The sequence below is a fragment of the Salvelinus namaycush genome, chromosome 4 (assembly GCF_016432855.1).
Source record: "Salvelinus namaycush isolate Seneca chromosome 4, SaNama_1.0, whole genome shotgun sequence".
In the NCBI taxonomy this organism is placed as follows: Eukaryota; Metazoa; Chordata; class Actinopteri; order Salmoniformes; family Salmonidae; genus Salvelinus; species Salvelinus namaycush.
The window spans coordinates 7068063-7090447 of NC_052310.1; the positions used below are offsets into that span (position 1 = coordinate 7068063).

General features: G+C 47.8%; 1 protein-coding gene across 6 annotated transcripts in view; it reads right to left on the reverse strand.

Moving 5' to 3' along the window:
* Positions 1 to 9421: 9421 nt before the first annotated feature.
* The window catches only part of LOC120046104 (LLGL scribble cell polarity complex component 2-like), a 36721-nt gene continuing 23757 nt past the window's right edge, over positions 9422 to 22385 (reverse strand). For 2 of the 6 annotated variants that reach the window (XM_038991057.1, XM_038991062.1), the window contains 18 exons: positions 22231 to 22385; positions 21933 to 22144; positions 21659 to 21726; positions 21209 to 21362; positions 20919 to 21023; positions 20479 to 20574; positions 20158 to 20354; positions 19911 to 20058; positions 19283 to 19430; positions 19057 to 19173; positions 15079 to 15245; positions 14676 to 14940; positions 14447 to 14597; positions 14289 to 14317; positions 14002 to 14049; positions 13689 to 13836; positions 13120 to 13181; positions 9422 to 11062 (listed from right to left, as the gene is read on the reverse strand). In XM_038991057.1, the coding sequence (XP_038846985.1) occupies positions 11058 to 11062; positions 13120 to 13181; positions 13689 to 13836; positions 14002 to 14049; positions 14289 to 14317; positions 14447 to 14597; positions 14676 to 14940; positions 15079 to 15245; positions 19057 to 19173; positions 19283 to 19430; positions 19911 to 20058; positions 20158 to 20354; positions 20479 to 20574; positions 20919 to 21023; positions 21209 to 21362; positions 21659 to 21726; positions 21933 to 22144; positions 22231 to 22385 (2275 nt within the window). In that variant the 3' untranslated portion in view covers positions 9422 to 11057. Of the gene's footprint in view, positions 11063 to 13119; positions 13182 to 13531; positions 13837 to 14001; positions 14050 to 14288; positions 14318 to 14446; positions 14598 to 14675; positions 14941 to 15078; positions 15246 to 19056; positions 19174 to 19282; positions 19431 to 19910; positions 20059 to 20157; positions 20355 to 20478; positions 20575 to 20918; positions 21024 to 21208; positions 21363 to 21658; positions 21727 to 21932; positions 22145 to 22230 lie in introns of those variants that run through there. The other 4 variants (XM_038991060.1, XM_038991061.1, XM_038991058.1 and 1 more) reach the window with 4 other exon arrangements.

Genomic DNA, 22385 nt, shown 5'->3' on the forward strand with positions numbered 1-22385 from the left:
GGAACACGGAACAAAGAGAGAATGGGTATGGAAAGAAGATAGGTGGTAAGTGTAGGTAAATTGGACGAGGACAGGAGGTGACTGAAATATTTAGGTGACCACGACCTGTTTACATCACATTACACTATAAAAACATGTTGCAGGCATTGTGTCACTTAGTCAGGGTTGTTTTCTTTAAAAATAACCGGGTTGGGTTGTTGATGATGTGTGACCCAGCGGGTCAGATCAGAAGACTGGAGCCGTAGTTTAGAAGGGGTGTGGCTTTTAGGACATTATTTTTGGCCACCCGTGATAGAAAATATAATTCTGGTTATTCTGTTCTGTTCTTATCACGTTTGTGGCTTTACTAGTGTATAAGTCCCTTAAGAGCTTTAGAGCATATCGTAATTTTGGGATAGATGCCACTTTGTTACAATATGTAAATAGTAACGTTATTAATTTAGTTTAAGAATATGTAATGTGGAAAAATATTAAAGGAGCATTTTAATTTGCACTGTACAAACTTGAAAAGGATAAGTCAACCCAGCATGAAAGGGGATAAAACCACCGAACTGATTCCAACAACCCAACATGTGGAATGAATCATGCAACCCAGACTCAAAAACAAAAACAGCACGTGTTCTATCTAATATTTACCCAACGCTGGGTTACCAAATAACCCAAATCGGTTTGTTTTTAACCCATTGATTTTTTTAGAATGTACCTGGCAGTGATGCAGAGAGGGAACAGCAGGCTACCTGGTTACACATTCACTTCAATTCACTCCTGATGCCTTTCTTCTCAAAGATCAATTATAGGATCAAAAACACACATTTCCTACAACTACATTCATAAACAGTCACCCGTTCTTGCCAGGTAAGTTACTGAGGGGACAACTTGGTCAATAAATATTCTCTGAAACAGTAGGGATTCACCCTAATATAAATACACATAAATAAAGTTACTCCCAACCTCATAACATGCTAGTTTAATAACCATGGAAAATAGAACACTCCAATTGAATTTACAGGATTCTCTCTAAACAGGAAGTAACTGTATCGTACCTCACGTAACCTACGGATCAACGTTAGGGACACCCCGGCTCTCCCCAAACACAAAGATATGAATTTCAAAACCACAAACACTTACTCTGTCAACACAAAGACTTGAACTCATTCTAATTCTGAAGCTCTCACACAATCAACTAAATTGCTCAGAATTCAAAGTCTCTTTGGGATGAAAATGAACCAGGCCTATTGACTCAGCCATGACTGAGGTGAATATAAACATGAGTAATGAACACCAACAGGTAATACCATATCAGCCGATTATTTCCTGTGTGTGTGTGTGTACGGGTGTGTATGGGTGTGTATGTGTACACGTGCGTGTGTATCTTACCCTTCACTGTCATCTCTTGCTAGTGTTCCTGGTGATCATCAGAGCAGCCCAGAACTGAGTGAAGGACAGTTGTGTCTGCAGATGAACCCTCTGATGTTCCACTGGATAGTGGCAGTTGCCCAGGTATGAAAAAGGACTGTTTCTTCTACATTGATAAAGCTTGATGATAAAGTTACTGGTCCCCTTTCCCATGTCAAACACTTGGATTAATTATTAAGGGACAAGGTGACATCACCTTAACTCTCATTTTAATACACCAATGGTGAAACATTGTTTCCATATGTGAACTGTGTGTCTTTATTGCAAACCATGTGAAGGGATGACGTGAGTAATGGGGAACCAATCACTTGTCTCCACAGTGTCTGTGCGTCAGTCACCTCCTCCTAGGGGGAGATTGTTCTCTCCCCTAGTTCAAGGTGGAAACTAAGTGACAACAAATGTCCTAACTTCTTAGTGCTGAACAAAACAAGTTATTTCTATTTTGGGCCCAAGGTCTGGCACAGGATGTGTGGGGTTGGGGTTTGGAACCATTGTACGTCATATCTGAAGTTGCACCAATCCTGACCTATCCTGAGATAGCTTCTGGGTTATATACTAACTCCACTCAGGGGGCTCTCACTCAACCACCTGCGGGGGAGGGGCGACCAGCCTCCTTGTTATAACCAGCCTCCTCATAATAAGTATTTTAATAAAAGTAATACCTTGATTGATTGTTAATTTTGCCTCTCCTCATTATTGATTAATAAGGGTAGAATTTCTACCACATTCTTGGCGAGCTTGCCAGGAGGTGTAACTCCACCCGCTGACCGTTCCTGAGGACCTGGGTAAAACTGTGCACAGAAGCCTCCAAATTGAGACCACAGGGAAGCTGCACTCCTGAGGAGGAGCAGACTGAGACCTGCCTAAGGATCCAACAGGAAGACGGGGCGGGTGGATACCACCTCCGAACATAGCATCGAAGGAGAGGTGATATTGGTTAATTTAATCAGTAGGGTCAAGAAAATAATAATATATACACTGCTCAAAAAAATAAAGGGAACACTTAAACAACACAATGTAACTCCAAGTCAATCACACTTCTGTGAAATCAAACTGTCCACTTAGGAAGCAACACTGATTGACAATAAATGTCACATGCTGTTGTGCAAATGGAATAGACAACAGGTGGAAATTATAGGCATTTAGCAAGACACCCCCAATAAAGGAGTGGTTCTGCAGGTGGTGACCACAGACCACTTCTCAGTTCCTATGCTTCCTGGCTGATGTTTTGGTCACTTTTGAATGCTGGCGGTGCTTTCACTCTAGTGGTAGCATGAGACGGAGTCTACAACCCACACAAGTGGCTCAGGTAGTGCAGCTCATCCAGGATGGCACATCAATGCGAGCTGTGGCAAGAAGGTTTGCTGTGTCTGTCAGCATAGTGTCCAGAGCATGGAGGCACTACCAGGAGACAGGCCAGTACATCAGGAGATGTGGAGGAGGCCGTAGGAGGGCAACAACCCAGCAGCAGGACCGCTACCTCCGCCTTTGTGCAAGGAGGAGCAGGAGGAGCACTGCCAGAGCCCTGCAAAATGACCTCCAGCAGGCCACAAAAGTGCATGTGTCTGCTCAAACGGTCAGAAACAGACTCCATGAGGGTGGTATGAGGGCCCGACGTCCACAGGTGGGGGTTGTGCTTACAGCCCAACACCGTGCAGGACGTTTGGCATTTGCCAGAGAACACCAAGACTGGCAAATTCGCCACTGGCGCCCTGTGCTCTTCACAGATGAAAGCAGGTTCACACTGAGCACATGTGACAGACGTGACAGAGTCTGGAGACGCCGTGGAGAACGTTCTGCTGCCTGCAACATCCTCCAGCATGACCGGTTTGGTGGTGGGTCAGTCATGGTGTGGGGTGGCATTTCTTTGGGGGCCGCACAGCCCTCCATGTGCTCGCCAGAGGTAGCCTGACTGCCATTAGGTACCGAGATGAGATCCTCAGACCCCTTGTGAGACCATATGCTGGTGCGGTTGGCCCTGGGTTCCTCCTAATGCAAGACAATGCTAGACCTCATGTGGCTGGAGTGTGTCAGCAGTTCCTGCAAGAGGAAGGCATTGATGCTATGGACTGGCCCGCCCGTTCCCCAGACCTGAATCCAATTGAGCACATCTGGGACATCATGTCTCGCTCCATCCACCAACGCCACGTTGCACCACAGACTGTCCAGGAGTTGGTGGATGCTTTAGTCCAGGTCTGGGAGGAGATCCCTCAGGAGACCATCCGCCACCTCATCAGGAGCATGCCCAGGCGTTGTAGGGAGGTCATACAGGCACGTGGAGGCCACACACACTACTGAGCCTCATTTTGACTTGTTTTAAGGACATTACATCAAAGTTGGATCAGCCTGTAGTGTGGTTTTCCACTTTAATTTTGAGTGTGACTCCAAATCCAGACCTCCATGGGTTGATAAATTTGATTTCCATTGATAATTTTTGTGTGATTTTGTTGTCAGCACATTCAACTATGTAAAGAAAAAAGTATTTAATAAAAATATTTCATTCATTCAGATCTAGGATGTGTTATTTTAGTGTTCCCTTTATTTTTTTGAGCAGTGTATATATTTTTTTGAGGGTACGTTCGGGGCGAGGTCTTCCTTAAGAGGGCCACAGTTGACGTAACTAGCAAGACTGAGTTGAATTGATAAGAGTGTTTAAGTGAGGTATCCTTGGACATAATTGTTAATTAACCAGTTGTGGGGAACCAAAATTTCAGCTCCGTGGTACTGATTTGATCACTGTAGGATCTGGTGAGGTGGTGTGGAGTGAAGGACCAGAGCGTGAGTGCACTCGGCTTGGCGAAGCTCATTGAACGAGGGACCAGAGTACAAATGACAGAGAGCTAAACATTTGTCTCGGTGAAGCTCAATTTATGAATGTAATTAAACAAAATGTTTTGTTGTAAATGAGGTAAACAGGCATGCCCTGGGTTACTATTGGTAGATGTCGTTGTGAGAATTTTGATCTTTATGGAACTTCACCTGAAGTAGAGGTTAGGGAATACAAGGTACAATTTGATTTTTGGGACTGTGTTACATAATTAGATAGGAACACGGGTACTCTGTAGGCAGTTTTGCATATTTGGGTAAATATAAAAGGAGTTGTACCACAGTGGTTGCAATAGGTAACATTCCCGTGTGGAGACAACATCCCGTTCTGGGACTATTGATTAGGCAATACTCTGAGGGTAATATTGGAAACCCTTTACAAGTGACCAGGATTTTGAAATCTCAAAACAGCGCTAACCAGTTTTCCTCGTCTGCCTCATTCGCCTGTGTGATTGTGTTCCTATGTGTGTGTGAATGTGATATGAGAGTTGTGTGAGTGTACAAATAAGTGTTCATCTGAAGTTTCTATAATAACATACAGAAATTAGCAGAATAATAGATTGAAATGTGTGATTTAAATTTGGGTAATACGTTTCGATATATAGCGTTATCCTGGGGTTCCGTCCCCATCACTGCCCATCACAGAATATCATGGGGTAGGGGAAAGTCTATAATTCTGGAAGTCTACAGTTGATGGATTCTGCTGGGAGTGTTTGCAGAGCTGCCGTGAAGCAAGGGGGAATCGTTGAAAATGCACATGGAGTCATTCATTAATATGAGTACCTAAGATTCTAAAGTAATGTATAATCCATGAAAATGTGGAAATGTGACAAATTGTATGTGTGTGTAATCGATTACTAGAGATTTGATGAAGTAATGATGGAACTAAATGATGAATAATATACTAACTTGCGCACCCAGACAGACGTATGGTGGGAAAATAGTTAATACAAGTTTTTTCTGAGTTGGTTCCGTTTATGGATCATTTGATATAAGGTTGAAGCATTATATGACTGTCTAAATACTTATGGGATTTTTTCCGTCCAGGTAATACATTTAGAGAAACTGCCCTTAATGCCTGAAAAATGTATTTTTTTGCAGTAAGAGATGAGTTGCTATATTTATTTTAATAAATCCTTTTCCCATACAGTTACAGTGAATTAAGATGGAATCTCGATGTATACGTCATACAAAGCCAAATTAGGGTTTGCATCAAACTAATTATCTTTGCGGAGCTACTGTGACGTAGTAAAGTAATAGAAATATGTAGCATGAGAAAAGATGATCTGCTTTTATTACAAGGCGCAAGATCTGGTTTTGAGTCAATGGATGTCGATTTCATTTGTTTGGCTGCTATGATAGATCCCGTTTGCGCATGTGGAAATCTCTGTTAAGAAACACTTGACTGGACTTTCAGGCTATTTTCTGGTAAATTGTGTCGGTATTATATGTCAGATGTTAAGACAACAGACCGTTATAATTGGATTACCTACGGGATTTGATTGTCATTTCAATAGCATTGGGCCTATGTTACTGACTGTTTCTGATTGTGATTTCAACTATTGCCATGTTTTTTTTTCTTAGAAAGTTATAGCAGCCATTGATTTGTTTTCAGAAATAAACTGGACGATTTTGCTGCATGCTTAGTTCAATTTTGAACGACCCTTTAATCGCCTGATAATATTAACGATATGGATATGAACTGAATATTTGCTTGTTAAAAAACAATTTGCAAGTGTTTGTTTTATTACCTGTAGCCTGATCCCAAGCGACAGTTACATCTAATGAATATTAATAATAGCGGATAGGCAATTGCGATTGATCTGTGACCATGATCATAGTTGATAACTAAATATGGGTATTCATTATTGCATGATGACAAGGCTACAACAACAATGGATTGATGTTGTGGACAGAAAGAGGCTCTATCATTGTGAACTATTGGCTCCCATCGGAATGTATTTTCCCCCCTTATGAATTTGCCGGATGTATTTTATTTAGCACATTACCGTAGAGCTCCACTATGCCCACGGTGCTGTCCATCAAAAATCATAATCCGTCGACCTCTAATAGAGATTGCATCATCTGTGGATCTCCTAGGGCGGTATGCAAATTGGAGTGGGTCTAGGGTTTCTGGGATAATGGTGTTGATTTGAGCCATGACCAGCCTTTCAAAGCACTTCATGGCTACAGACATGAGTGCTACAGGTCGGTAGTCATTTAGGCAGGTTACCTTGTTGTTCTTTGGCACAGGGACTATGGTGGTGTGCTTGAAACAAGTTGGTATTACAGACTCGGTCAGGGACGAAAATGTCAGTGAAAACACTTGCCAGTTGGTCAGCGCATGCTCGGAGTACACATCCTTGTAATATGTCTGGCCCTGCAGTCTTGTGAATGTTGACTGGTTTAAAGGTCTTACTCACATCGGCTACAGAGAGCGTGCTCACACAGTCGTCTGGAACAGCTGATGCTCTCATGCATGCTTCAGTGTTGCTTGCCTCGTAGCAAGCATATAAGTAATTTAGCTCGTCTGGTAGGCTCGTAACATTAGGAGTTACAGGGACTTCAACAGTTTGCTCCTCCGGTTATTTACATGGAAATGCAAAGAAAATAAAGGCTTTTCAAATTATGAATTTTCCTCCCATCATTTAACAACAGTGTCTTTGTCAGGGTAAGCAAGCAATTGTTTGTATATATTGGGTGTTAAATAACGAGTGGCAGTTGTTTCTAATCCCCGTTTTGTTGAGGCGGCTCTCGAGCATGTCCTGAGCAGGTTACCCCAGACTCCTCTCCCATCCTGGCCTGGTCCCCATCCACTGTCCACTTGGTCAGCTTCTCCACTATCTGTTAGGGCAGGAGGGTATCCTGAGGGTAGGGCAGGCTGGGACGGTGGTGGGGTTTTGTATCATGATAATATATCTGCTATGATCACGATAATTGCTACATTGTGATAATGGCTTTCTCTTGATAACTGAGTGAGCCGTATACATAACCAGGCTGAGAGGTTTCCTGTGAGCCATTATCATGATAAAAATTAAACAATCAAATTCATTAATCATCTGTAACCTTTAACACTTGAGGGTGAGGTCTGGTTCCAGCAGGCTGTACTGGCTGGGCTGGTTGTGTTGGCAGGATTCCATTGGCCTTGCCCATGTCCAAGGCCAGCTTGTTTATTCTGGGGAGCACGATGGTGGCTGGTGGGGATCCAGAGACTCTGCTCTTCTTGCTGGCCAGGCTGGTATTACTAGCCACACACATGGTCATCCTGTGTTTGAGCAGGTGGCTCCCTCCCTCTGCTTGATGGCTTGGAGAGTGAGCCAGTGGGAGACACCAATGGCCTGGGCCACTGCTCAGTTTACTACTCAGGTTGAACCCTTTGGGTGTCTTCCCCCTGATCCAGCCCGAGACATGTCGTAGAGTCATCATGCCTTTCCTACAAGCGATGAGACGGTCCGTGGGTTTGGCTGAGACTGCATCTGTAGACCTGGCTGTAGCTGCTTCCTCTCTAGGCTTTGCCAGCAGCTTACTGGTCCTGTATCGAAAAGACGCCATCTTGACTCTGCCCAGGACCGGGCCAATGTTTTTCCTGTTCAGGCCAATGTTTCCTTCACCATATTGTTGCTCCTTTCACTCGTCCCTGTTCTCCTTTGCCAGACAGGCTTTGAGGTCAATTATTTTTGCTTTCAGCAGCATCATCCGTGATGGGACTTTAGGGCCTTTGGATGTAGCTGAGGTAGCCTCATCCTCCTGCGTCTCCACTGGGGAAGAAGCATTGTTGTCTTTGTCACCTTTCAGAGTCTGGGCTCCTTCCTCTGCTCCACTGGCTTTCAGTTTCCCTTTCTCTCTAATTTAATGGGTTTCTATTGTCACAGGTTTGTCAGCCATCTTGGATTTCAGACCCCTGCTGGGTTGTCAAACTGAGTGGGGAGCCAGGCCCAGCCAATCTGATTGAGTTAACCCACAAAACAGCTTTATTACATAAATGTTTAGATAGATAACTTAATAGACAATTGCACCAGGTCAACCAGAGTCAGTCAGCATTAGGACAGAGTTTGACCTTTGACACCCTGAGCACCACTTGACACACAGGCCATAGGTCAGATCAAGTTTAGCTACTGAACCCATTAGCTACAGGATCACAAAAGTACCATCATAGTTCCTGTACTGTGTAGTGTATTAGCACACAACATAAGACTTGCTACGATTAACTACCAAAGACAAAAATTATTTCAGGTTTTTGTTATTCGGGTATGTTAAAGATTTTAATAATAATTTATAACATTGCAAAAAAAATAAAAACACCCTGCGTGGTTATGTTTGATCTCAGCTTGAAGTCACACTAGCTGTAGATGGACCTAAATGATGTGCCACCTCTATAGGTATTCAGGTGTCGCTGGTGAACGAGGAAGTGGAACGGTGAGAACAGGTGTGTAGAGATTGACAATAGGTGATGACAGACAAGGGAGAGACGGAGGGATGGATAGAATGAAAGAGTAGTGCCTTCTCTTGGAAAGAGATATCATCTGTGCTCTGGAATGCACAGGCTAAGCTCTCCTATTTCTTGCTTCCTTTTCCTCCCCCTCTTCTTCACAGTAAATTCACATCACCTTTTTTTTTCCAGTTGAAGAGCATTATATCTCATCTACAAAACATGCTGAAAATGTTTCACTTATGGAGCAGGTAATTGTGTCAACATTATAAAACAGCATTTGATTGGCTACATGAGTAAACAAATATGCTCTAAACAGCACATTCTGGCAGAACATTATAGTTTATATGGGCCAAGATGCTTTCTGTCATGTTTGAGCTAACTATACATTCTCCCTTCCACCACCATTAGAGAGTGAACGGTATGTTCTTTGAAGGCAGTCCTTATAGGAGATGTTACGTTTCAGCAAAGCGATGGTGACCCAGCCAATCAGTGCTGGTCAATAGTTGATCATTAAAACGCTTGGCTGTGCTTGTATGACAACCGATCCCTACTTTATCCACTTCACCGGCCAGCACCAAACTCACCAGGCTCAGGGTATACCCCCAGGCCATGGCCATCAGATCAGTACCTTGTTGTGAATGTGCCGATTGAGGGGAAGAGAGTCAGAGCAAGGCTTGAATCAGCAACTCTAATGTTCAATCAAGCAGTCAATAAAGTCCAACTTCATAGAAAGGAACAGACATGAACTCTTGTGAAAAAAAACTTGTATTCATTTTCCAGCAGGACATTATGTAGTGTGAAAGTTAGCAATCCAAAAATTAGGGTTCTCATACTCGACCATTCACTACAAAAATATATTCTAGAGACCATAAAAATGCTAAAATACCCAGCATTTCGGAGAAACAGTACCAAAATATTTCCTTGTAAGATCCGACTATAGCAGCCAACCCCCATTAACAAAACAGGCCCAACTGCAGGCCTAGAATCATCATATAGTACATATATATATATATTAAACATTTGACTACAATATCTTAAAATTACATTCCTAAATTACATTATTCAATGCTGTGTTCAAAACAAAGACGTTTAACATGATAAAAATGTAAAACCCTCATAGAAAGTTGTTCCCCTTCCCATTGTGTGCTACACGGTAGTGGACAAGTACCTACGACTATAACTTATAACTGGTTATTACACCTTAACGAGCGGACGGTAGGGGAGGCAAGGAGGGAGGTCAGTTAGCAAAAAAAAAAGCGCTTGGGGAGACATTTACGGCACAGTGGTCTTTCACGACTAGTCTGGTAGTCAGATCAGTTTCTGAGGTTGGCTAAAGCAGGAACAGGGCCCGTTTACACAAGGAATGCCGATCTAAGATCTGTCCATATAATCTTATAAACCTAAACTGATCATCACTCGTACTCAGAGGCTTTGTGGACACGGGCTCTTTTTCTGACTGCCAGGCTGACGTTCTAGGATTAGGTCTGGTTTAAAATGAACTGTTCCGATTCCACAGATACTCAGTGTTTCTCTCTCTCGCCCCAAACAATGTCTTGTCAGCATTAGCAACAAACTACCATGTCAAACAGGTCACTTTTTAAATATTCTTGTTGTTTTCTTGTACAGTTTCCCCCCCCCATCCATCTAGATTGTAGGTCGAATCAAAACAAAAATACTAAAATCACAGGTCAAATTAAAATCACAAATAAAATATGAATAAAAACAAGTCCATTCTTCCTCCCTATATCTCCCCGTCTCCAACCGTGTCTCTCTAGGAGACGAAGGCAAGCGAGGACGTGCCGAGGCAGGGTTGGGATTGGACAAAACAGAGTTCCACAGGTCAGCTTGGGTTCAAATGGTGAAAGGCTGAAGGTCGGAAGGCCGTGAATGGGGTCGGGATGAGGAGAGAGTGGGTGGGTGAGCGAGTAGGGTGTGTTAAATGCAATTATGGCTTGTATGTGAAGGTGTGTGAACTGTGATTGGCTTTGGACAAGCGCGTCAGCGGAATGACCATATCATGACCACTGTGTTGCAGGTGTAGAGGTACCAAGTGTAGGAGGGTATTACAGTACAGTGGTTGGTCTCTAGGCACAGCCGGTGGACCCCCTCTCCATCGCTCTTCTCTCTATATGGGCTCAAATCACACCCTAGTCCTCATACACTACACCACTCGCCCTATATGGGCTTGGTAAAAAGCAGTGCACTACTTGGGGAATAGAGTGCAATTTGGGGCACAGGCAGTGAGTCTTTTTGGGTTAGGGGTGAGGTTTCAGTCTCTGGGGGCTAGGGGTCATGGTTCAGGGGTCAGTAGTGGCAGTATTAGTAGTGTTGGCGTAGTTTGCTAGGCAGACTCCATGATGTCTCATGACCAGGAAGGACTGGCTCAGTCTGAGAGAGAGAGAGAGAACAAGAGATGAGCAAAACAAATGAACAGGGTCAATGCCATCGTCATAACAAATCATCATCATCATCATCATCACCATTGTGATATTCATCATACTGATCCAGACCAGGGTCCAAATACAGATCCAGACCAGGGTCCAAATACCATTTCAGACCAGTGTCCAAATACCATTTCAGACCAGTGTCCAAATATCTCAGTTACTTTGACATAAATTCAAAGTAGGCATTCATTGGCTGAATATTTTAGTGCATTTGGAAATACACTTGGAAAAATGTGAAAACTAAAATACATCGACTAAAATACACTCCCATGCACTAAACCTAGGTAATTGAAAATATACTAAAATATAAACGCAATTTATAAAGTGTTGGTCCCATGTTTCATGAGCTGAAATAAAATATCCCAGAATTGTTCCATATGCAAAATAAGCCTTTTTCATTAAAATTCTGTGCACAAATTTGTTTACATCCCTGTTAGTCAGTATTTCTCCTTTGCCAAGATAATCCATCCACCTGACAGGTGTGGCATATGAACAAGCTGATTAAACAGCATGATGATTACACAGGTGCACCTTGTGATAGACAATAAAAAGCCACTAAAATGTGCAGTTGTCACAACACAATGCCACAGATGTCTTGAGGGAATGTGCAATTGGCATGCTGACTGCAGGAATGTCCACCAGAAATGTTGCCAGACAATTGAATGTTAATTTCTCTACACTGAGCAGCTTCAAAGTCGTTTTAGAGAATTTGGCAGTATGTCCAACCGGCCTCATAACCACACCAGTCCAGGACCTCCACATCTGGGTTCTTACCCTGTGGGATGATGAGACCAACCACCCAGACAGCTGATGAAACTAAGGAGTATTTCTGTAAGCAATAAAGCCCGTTTGTGGGGGAAAACTAATTCTGATTAGCCCGGCCCACCAAGGCCCAACTATAAGCGGTGCCCCTGCCCTGTCATGTGAAATCCATAGATTAGGGTCTAATTTATTTATTTCAAGTGACTGATGTCCTTTATATGAACTGTAACTCAGTAAAAGCTTAACTGTTGCGTTGATATTCTTGTTCGGTATAGTTCTAGGTGTGATTAAATGGTCTTCCTTTCTGCAGACTGGGACAAGTATTGCAGCTTTCATGTGATCTCTGTCTGGTCATGTTTTCATTCATCTCGGTTAACCCAGAACTAAAAGCGTGCGTAATTTGGTCAGATGCTTAGTTATATTTAGGTAGTGTCTGTCAATGAGAGATTACGTTTTCATAAACTCCCTCCCACTGTAGGCTGGCTACATTCATTTAAATGGACTGTTATCCTAGTGGGTCTGTCACAGTCGAGGCCACGGGGCCAGGTTCACAGTGAGGTCACTATAAAATATACATTCAAAATGCTCACTAAAGTACTGCACTGGACCTTTACTAGTCCTGTATTAGAGGACTGACAGCATTCTAACACTGGACCTTCACTAGTCCTGTATTAGAGGACTGACACAGCTGTCTGTAACACTGGGCCTTCACTAGTCCTGTATTAGAGGACTGATATAGCTGTCTGTAACACTGCTTTACTAGTCCTGTATTAGAGGACTGATATAGCTGTCTGTAACACTGCTTTACTAGTCCTGTATTAGAGGACTGACATAGCTGTCTGTAACACTGCTTTACTAGTCCTGTATTAGAGGACTGACATAGCTGTCTGTAACACTGCTTTACTAGTCCTGTATTAGAGGACTGACATAGCTGTCTGTAACACTGCTTTACTAGTCTTGTATTAGAGGACCGACATAGCTGTCTGTAACACTGCTTTACTAGTCCTGTATTAGAGGACTGATATAGCAGTCTGTAACACTGCTTTACTAGTCCTGTATTAGAGGACCGACATAGCTGTCTGTAACACTGCTTTACTAGTCCTGTATTAGAGGACTGACATAGCTGTCTGTAACACTGCTTTACTAGTCCTGTATTAGAGGACCGACATAGCTGTCTAACACGGGCAGAAAATATTATAATATTTGAACCCGGTTCTTTACTGATCATATCAAACTCACCTCCATTGGTCAGCACCTTCCCTCCAGCGAGAGCACTCTTCACATTGTTCTCCAGGAACGTCCTGTAGCAAACACATGAGTACCAACAAAACACATTGGAAGGAGCAGCTAGCCTAGCACTTTAGAGCATTGGGCCAGTAACCTAAAGGTCGCTGGTTCGAATCTCTGAGCTGACTTGGTGAAAGATCTGTCTGTGCCCTTGAGAAAGGCACTTAAATCCTAATTGCTCCTGTAAATCGCTCTGGATAAGAGCATCTGCTAAATGACTCAAATGTACAGTACCAGTCAAAAGTTTGGACACCTACAAAGCTGTCATCGAGGCAAACGGTGGCCACCTTGAAGAATCTCAAATATATTATGATTTGTTTAGCACTTTTTTGGTTACAACATGATTCCATGTGTGTTATTTCATAGTTTCGATGTCTTCACTATTATTCTACAATGTAGAAAATAGTCAAAATAAAGAAAAACCCTGGAATGAGTAGGAGTTGTAAAACTTTTGACTGGTACTGTCAATGTAAAATGTAACGGCTTGTCATGAACACTTGGCTTTCGGGACGAATACTCACGGCTGGTATCCTTCTAGAGATTTCTGGATCTCCTGAAGCACCGCTGTAAGGAACGAACAGGTCAGACCACAGACACACAATGACGATTGACAGTTGCCATGAGTTAAGTTGGTTATGATGAAACGTGCGGTAGGGTGGTCGTGGGTTGCTATGTAACAGACAGAGTTGACAGTTAAAGTCGACACACTTGAATGCGGTTCAGCTGGTGAGATCATGGCAGTAGCAAACATGAAGGTTGCTGGTTCAATCCCCCGCAGTGATCACATCCTAAAACATTGCTGTTGGTTATGGTTATGTTCTGCAGGCTACTCACTCTCGTCATTCAGCAAAGCATGCTCCATCACACGTCTAGCAGAGCCCTCTGTAAACAAACAGCACCACGCAGTCAGCACATCAAGACACGCAGATCGACAACCAGTGTGTGTGTGTGTGTACAAACTGTCATCTTAAACACACATGCAGCAAGCTGATCAAGACACAGAACAAACAGACAGGCTGACAGCCTAACGGAAACCTTCCTACTGTTAGGCACAGACACATGCGCGATGCAGTACTAGTGACATAACTACAGCTAACATTATACTGTAGTTTACATCTTACCCACGTCATCGGTGGCCCGCGTGGAATTTCTGGAATGACAGAAAAAACACAGTTCAGTAAAAAAGTGAAAAGGTTAGTTGAGTGAAAAAGTCAGTCAGAAAACACTGCTTCCAAAAGACGATAGGTAATACCACTAAAGAGAAGCAGTGGGAGTGTACCTGTGCGCCACAGACGGCCCGTCAGGCTGCGCCCGAGGCAGGGTGGTGCTGGGTGTCTGGGAGGGCACCTCCACTAGAGACCTGGGCTCCACCACACAGCGAGCGGACAGAGAGAAACGCTCAAACTCAGACGGAGAGATCAGGTAGAAACCTGGAGAGGAGAAAGAAGCTGAACACATGAAACGGAAAATGCTTGTGAGGTCAAATGGTTGTCTCTCTCTCGTCCTACCCTGTCCGTGTTTGGTGAAGACACAGGATGCGATGCCGCTGACGTCCTCTCTGCGGATACAGGGGTACTGGACCTGCAATTTCACCCCCGGCAACGACACCACGTGGAGGTCTCCCTGATTGGTCAGGACGGTGAGGCCGCTCTCACCATAGTCCTCCGAGCGGCTGCTGCCGAACCAGGCCACGCCCACCCTGCGCACGCGCGAACCATCGATGGCGGTGAGCTTTAACTTCATCTTAGCGCTCACCTTGGGCAGGGTGAACACCTGGAAACAGACAAACATTACATATTCATTTAAAAGTCTTGGAGGACAAAACATTCCGCGGTTCTTTCTCAACCTGTGGCCAAATAAAGTCTCCCCATCAGATGAGTGTGAGTGGGTAAGATGTGTGTGTGTTCTCACCTTAAACTGTTCCTCGGATATGACCAGTAGCTGGTGGCAGCCCTGCATGTCAGCTGAGCGGGCCAGGTCATGTGCCACCTCCAGGGGCTCAGGCAGAGGGGAACCGTGGCCGTCCAACACCACGATGCCCACTACTGGAGCACGGTGCATCAGCTGGATCTCCTTAGCTGAGAGAGAGATGGACGAGAGGAGAGGGTCGAAGGAGGAACGAGGGAGAGAGATGGACGAAGGAGGCACGCGGGAGAGAGATGGACGAGAGGAGAGGTTCGAAGGAGGCACGCGGGAGAGAGATGGACGAGAGGAGAGGTTCGAAGGAGGCACGCGGGAGAGAGATGGACGAGAGGAAAGGTTCGAAGGAGGCACGCGGGAGAGAGATGGACGAGAGGAGAGGTTCGAAGGAGGCACGCGGGAGAGAGATGGACGAGAGGAGAGGTTCGAAGGAGGCACGCGGGAGAGAGATGGACGAGAGGAGAGGTTCAAAGGAGGCACGCGGGAGAGAGATGGACGAGAGGAGAGGTTCGAAGGAGGCACGCGGGAGAGAGATGGACGAGAGGAGAGGTTCGAAGGAGGCACGCGGGAGAGAGATGGACGAGAGGAGAGGTTCGAAGGAGGCACGAGGGAGAGAGATGGACGAGAGGAGAGCTTCGAAGGAGGCACGAGGGAGAGAGATGGACGAGAGGAGAGCTTCGAAGGAGGCACGCGGGAGAGAGATGGACGAGAGGAGAGGTTCGAAGGAGGCACGAGGGAGAGAGATGGACGAGAGGAGAGGTTCGAAGGAGGCACGAGGGAGAGAGATGGACGAAGGAGGAACGCGGGAGAGAGATGGACGAGAGGAGAGGTTCGAAGGAGGCACGCGGGAGAGAGATGGACGAAGGAGGCACGCGGGAGAGAGATGGACGAGAGGAGAGGTTCGAAGGAGGCACGCGGGAGAGAGATGGACGAGAGGAGAGGTTCGAAGGAGGCACGAGGGAGAGAGATGGACGAGAGGAGAGGTTCGAAGGAGGCACGAGGGAGAGAGATGGACGAGAGGAGAGGTTCGAAGGAGGCACGCGGGAGAGAGATGGACGAAGGAGGCACGCGGGAGAGAGATGGACGAGAGGAGAGGTTCGAAGGAGGCACGCGGGAGAGAGGTGGACGAGAGGAGAGGTTCGAAGGAGGCACGAGGGAGAGAGGTGGACGAGAGGAGAGGTTCGAAGGAGGCACGCGGGAGAGAGATGGACGAGAGGAGAGGTTCGAAGGAGGCACGCGGGAGAGAGATGGACGAGAGGAGAGGTTCGAAGGAGGCACGCGGGAGAGAGATGGACGAGAGGAGAGGTTCGAAGGAGGCACGCGGGAGAGAGATGGACGAGAGGAGAGGTTCGAAGGAGGCACGCGGGAGAGAGATGGACGAGAGGAGAGGTTCGAAGGAGGCACGCGGGAGAGAGATGGACGAGAGGAGAGGTTCGAAGGAGGCACGCGGGAGAGAGATGGACGAGAGGAGAGGTTCGAAGGAGGCACGAGGGAGAGAGATGGACGAGAGGAGAGCTTCGAAGGAGGCACGAGGGAGAGAGATGGACGAGAGGAGAGCTTCGAAGGAGGCACGAGGGAGAGAGATGGACGAGAGGAGAGCTTCGAAGGAGGCACGCGGGAGAGAGATGGACGAGAGGAGAGGTTCGAAGGAGGCACGAGGGGAGAGAGATGGACGAAGGAGGCACGCGGGAGAGAGATGGACGAGAGGAGAGGTTCGAAGGAGGCACGCGGGAGAGAGATGGATGAAGGAGGCACGCGGGAGAGAGATGGACGAGAGGAGAGGTTCGAAGGAGGCACGCGGGAGAGAGATGGACGAAGGAGGCACGCGGGAGAGAGATGGACGAGAGGAGAGGTTCGAAGGAGGCACGAGGGAGAGAGATGGACGAGAGGAGAGGTTCGAAGGAGGCACGCGGGAGAGAGATGGACGAGAGGAGAGGTTCGAAGGAGGCACGCGGGAGAGAGATGGACGAAGGAGGCACGAGGGAGAGAGATGGACGGGAGGAGAGGTTCGAAGGAGGCACGCGGGAGAGAGATGGACGAAGGAGGCACGCGGGAGAGAGATGGACGAGAGGAGAGGTTCGAAGGAGGCACGCGGGAGAGAGATGGACGAGAGGAGAGGTTCGAAGGAGGCACGAGGGAGAGAGGTGGACGAGAGGAGAGGTTCGAAGGAGGCACGAGGGAGAGAGATGGACGAGAGGAGAGGTTCGAAGGAGGCACGCGGGAGAGAGATGGACGAAGGAGGCACGCGGGAGAGAGATGGACGAGAGGAGAGGTTCGAAGGAGGCACGCGGGAGAGAGATGGACGAGAGGAGAGGGTCGAAGGAGGCACGCGGGAGAGAGGTGGACGAGAGGAGAGGTTCGAAGGAGGCACGAGGGAGAGAGGTGGACGAGAGGAGAGGTTCGAAGGAGGCACGCGGGAGAGAGATGGACGAGAGGAGAGGTTCGAAGGAGGCACGCGGGAGAGAGATGGACGAGAGGAGAGCTTCGAAGGAGGCACGCGGGAGAGAGATGGACGAGAGGAGAGGTTCGAAGGAGGCACGCGGGAGAGAGATGGACGAGAGGAGAGGTTCGAAGGAGGCACGCGGGAGAGAGATGGACGAGAGGAGAGGTTCGAAGGAGGCACGCGGGAGAGAGATGGACGAGAGGAGAGGTTCGAAGGAGGCACAAGGGAGAGAGATGGACGAGAGGAGAGCTTCGAAGGAGGCACGAGGGAGAGAGATGGACGAGAGGAGAGCTTCGAAGGAGGCACGCGGGAGAGAGATGGACGAGAGGAGAGGTTCGAAGGAGGCACGAGGGGAGAGAGATGGACGAAGGAGGCACGCGGGAGAGAGATGGACGAGAGGAGAGGTTCGAAGGAGGCACGCGGGAGAGAGATGGATGAAGGAGGCACGCGGGAGAGAGATGGACGAGAGGAGAGGTTCGAAGGAGGCACGCGGGAGAGAGATGGACGAAGGAGGCACGCAGGAGAGAGATGGACGAGAGGAGAGGTTCGAAGGAGGCACGAGGGAGAGAGATGGACGAGAGGAGAGGTTCGAAGGAGGCACGCGGGAGAGAGATGGACGAGAGGAGAGGTTCGAAGGAGGCACGCGGGAGAGAGATGGACGAAGGAGGCACGAGGGAGAGAGATGGACGGGAGGAGAGGTTCGAAGGAGGCACGCGGGAGAGAGATGGACGAAGGAGGCACGCGGGAGAGAGATGGACGAGAGGAGAGGTTCGAAGGAGGCACGCGGGAGAGAGGTGGACGAGAGGAGAGGGTCGAAGGAGGCACGAGGGAGAGAGGTGGACGAGAGGAGAGGTTCGAAGGAGGCACGAGGGAGAGAGGTGGACGAGAGGAGAGGTTCGAAGGAGGCACGAGGGAGAGAGGTGGACGAGAGGAGAGGTTCGAAGGAGGCACGCGGGAGAGAGGTGGACGAGAGGAGAGGTTCGAAGGAGGCACGCGGGAGAGAGGTGGACGAGAGGAGAGGTTCGACGGAGGCACGCGGGAGAGAGGTGGACGAGAGGAGAGGTTCGACGGAGGCACGCGGGAGAGAGGTGGACGAGAGGAGAGGTTCGACGGAGGCACGCGGGAGAGAGGTGGACGAGAGGAGAGGGTCGACGGAGGCACGAGAGGAGAGGGTCGACGGAGGCACGAGAGGAGAGGGTCGACGGAGGCACGAGAGGAGAGGGTCGACGGAGGCACGAGAGGAGAGGGTCGACGGAGACACGAGAGGAGAGGGTCGACGGAGGCACGAGAGGAGAGGGTCGACGGAGGCACGAGAGGAGAGGGTCGACGGAGGCACGAGAGGAGAGATGAACGAGAGGGTCGAAGGAGGCACGAGAGGAGAGGGTCGAAGGAGGCACGAGGGAGAGATGAACGAGAGGGTCGAAGGAGGCACGAGGGAGAGAGATGAACGAGAGGGTCGAAGGAGGCACGAGGGAGAGAGATAGACGAGAGGAGAAAAGGGCATGGCTAAAAATGCATGCTCTCACCAGGGTGGGCGGAGACGGGGTCCTCTGCTCTGCGTTCCACAGGCGGTAGGCGGAGCTGGTAGGCTAATACCGAGCCCCCATTGGTCCCTGCCCAGAGAGAGGGCGTGTGATGGGAGCCTATAGGAGGAGAGAGGAATGAGCAATATGAGACATCACAAACATTAAATACCTCAAGGTCTGTGTGTGTGTATATGTATGTGTATGTGTGTGTGTGTGTGTGTCTTACTGTCTGAGAGGAAGGTGTCAGCGAAGTACAGCGTGCGAACGAGGCCGGTGAAGGAGTCGTCTGAGGATCGAGCCTCTATCTTTCTCTGAACAGGAGCTAACTCCATCTCTGCTAGCTCAGCCTCCAGACGAGCATTGGCCTCCTGCACCTAGACACAGAGACAGACAGAGAGACAGACAGACAGAGAGACAGACACACAGAGACAGACACACAGACAGACAGACAGACACAGAGACAGACACAGAGACAGACACAGACACACAGAGACAGACACAGAGACAGACACAGAGACAGACACAGAGACAGACACAGAGACAGAGACAGAGACAGAGACAGAGACAGACACAGAGAGACACAGAGAGACACAGACAGACACAGACAGACACAGAGACAGACACAGAGACAGACACAGAGACAGACACAGAGACAGACACAGAGACAGACACAGAGACAGACACAGAGACAGACACAGAGACAGAGACAGACACAGAGACAGACACAGAGACAGACAGAGAGACAGAGGAGCCTGTTTCAGACACTTCCTGGTCTTCAACAACTCTGATCTTTAGGAACTTGGTTCAATAAGGATTCATGCAGTCATGTTTTTTTTATTTTTGTTGTTGTTTACCTTAGCAGCGCTGTTGACGTGGTGTTTGCGTAAAGACACTCGGCTGCGTCTGATCCTCCTGAAGGACTGACGGAGAGACTTCTTAATGCTCTTTACTCTGGACAGAGGCCCTTCCATAGCCAGCTGGTCACTGGGGTTCAGAGTACACCTACAGGAGAGGGTTAACACACAGTAGTCTATATCCCACCTCTGCTACCTGCCGTTATATGGAAGACAGACAGGCAGAAAGATGCAGAAACACTCTTACCTGACGAGGACGGTGTTTTTCTGCTGGTAGTCGTAGAGTCCGAAGCCGTGGCTGGTCCCGAAGGTCACTAGTTTCCACTCAGAGTGCAGGGTGAGGGCGGTGACCACGGCCGGAGGCTGACACTGGACCAGGGCAAAGGGCTGGAATCCTGGGGGGAACATCACCGGCTCCTCCTTCACCTCCAGACGCGTGTGGCCCTGATAGGGACAGATGTGTAACGTTCTATAACGTTTCTGTAACCCAATGTATTGATCACTCATTGTCTTTATGCTCAATGAAATCCAATTAAATCAAAGATTGTTATAACGTAATGATGTTTACCTTCCAGCGGAAGCCCTCCTGTCCCTGTAACAGGTCAGCTACCGTGGCTTCCACCGTCTGTTCCGCTGCCTCATCATTCAGCTCTAACACCAGGATCTACAGAGGGAGAGGTCAGACAGACAGTCACTGTTCTGTTGTTAATGACAGATAGAGAAGACTTCCCCCTGATGATCCAGTGCTCTATAAAGGATGGGAGACCACTTTCATTAGTTATCATATTACATTATAGGAGAGCTATGCAGACATGCAGACTGGGTCAGGAAAATGGGTCCTTCACTGAATGTGTGACTGTCCGTGAGCCAAATAGCCCCAGGAAAAGATTGGCATGGGGAACGAAGACCTAGTGCCAAAGAAAGTTGGAAATGAAGACAACAGCAGCAGTAATGCCCACATATGGCCACCAGAGGGAGTAGTGGTTGGTTTTCCCCTGGTCAACTCACCTGTCCAGCGGTGCCAGCTACAGTCAGGTAACCGCTGTATTTACACAGGTGGATCTTCTGAACGCCCAGGCGAGGGTCGTCACTGTACGGGTCAAAACAACCCACCTGGGGGGGACAAAAAGAGGCAAGAGGGACATATTTAATACATCATCTCAGGGTGTAATTCAGCTGGTTATTCAGTACACACATTTCCTCTAACAAACACACCTTCCTACAGGGACACCATTATGTTATTACACACACATCAGAAGGGTGGTAACTCTGGTTATTTATATATACACCCCCCCCACCTTTCTGAAAGGTGGCCACTCTCCCTCCGTGCCCTGGTTCATGTTGTCATTGGGTTCTGCGTCAGTGAGGAACACCCCTGCCGTGCTCAGCTTGTACATGGGGTACAGACAGACTCCTGACGCATCCCAGAATCGGACCGTACCGTCCTCGTGCCTGGGAGAGAGGGAGGGAGGATATTAGGACACGTTTGTGAGGATTAACAACCAGAGAAACAACATGACTTTGCTTCTACACCTGCATTACTAGCTGTTTGGGGTTTTAGGCTGGGTTTCTGTACAGCACTTCGAGATATTAGCTGATGTACGAAGGGCTATATAAAATAAAATTGATTGATTGATTGATTGACTTTAACCCTTTGAAACCCTGTTCCAGGTCTCCACATAGCAACATTTAACATTGATCCTAACTTGTATTGAAAAGAAACTGATGAGCTGTGAATGTCCACTGACCCTGTGAGAAGTAGGTCTCGCTGAGGAGCGTCGGGAGACAGGTTCTGTCCTCCTGTTATAGGCCACGGCTAGACAGAGGGAGAGAGAAGGGACGGGGGGGAAGAAAGCGGATGAAAAGAGAAGGAGAGAGAGAAGGGACGGGGGGGAGAAAGAGGATGAGAGAGTTCAGTCAATTTGAGCTCCAATTCAGACTGATTTTCTGCTCAGGTGTTTGCATGGGTGCCTGTGTGTGTGGTGCAGGAACTTGCTTGAGCAGTGTGTGTGTGTCACCTACCTTCTTAGAGTAGTGTGTGTTCTGCAGTGCTCCGGCAGACAGGACCCTCTCCCACAGCTTCAGGGGTATAGCAGAGACATGGTGGGAGCAGGTGATGGCCGAGCAGTGGAGAGGGACCAGGTACGGAGTCTGGATGACTGGCCACCCTTCAGTCTGAAGATCTATCACTACCAACTCCTCTTCTACTAAGACCACCAACGCACTGGGGTCGCCTGGACAGAGGGAGAGGGGTTAGACTGGGTGTGTGTGTGTGTGTGTGTGTGTGTGTGTGTCTGTGTGTATCCCCCTGCCTTTCTACCTGTATGGTCTGGTCCGTCTCTGATGACGAAGAAGTCGATGATTCTGGAGGTGAAGTCCAGAGCCACGTGTGTTTTACTGTGGATCACACTGATACAGTGTCTGTCTCCGTAGCTGGCCCGGGGCATGCCGCCACTGAGGAACAGGAACGGAGGC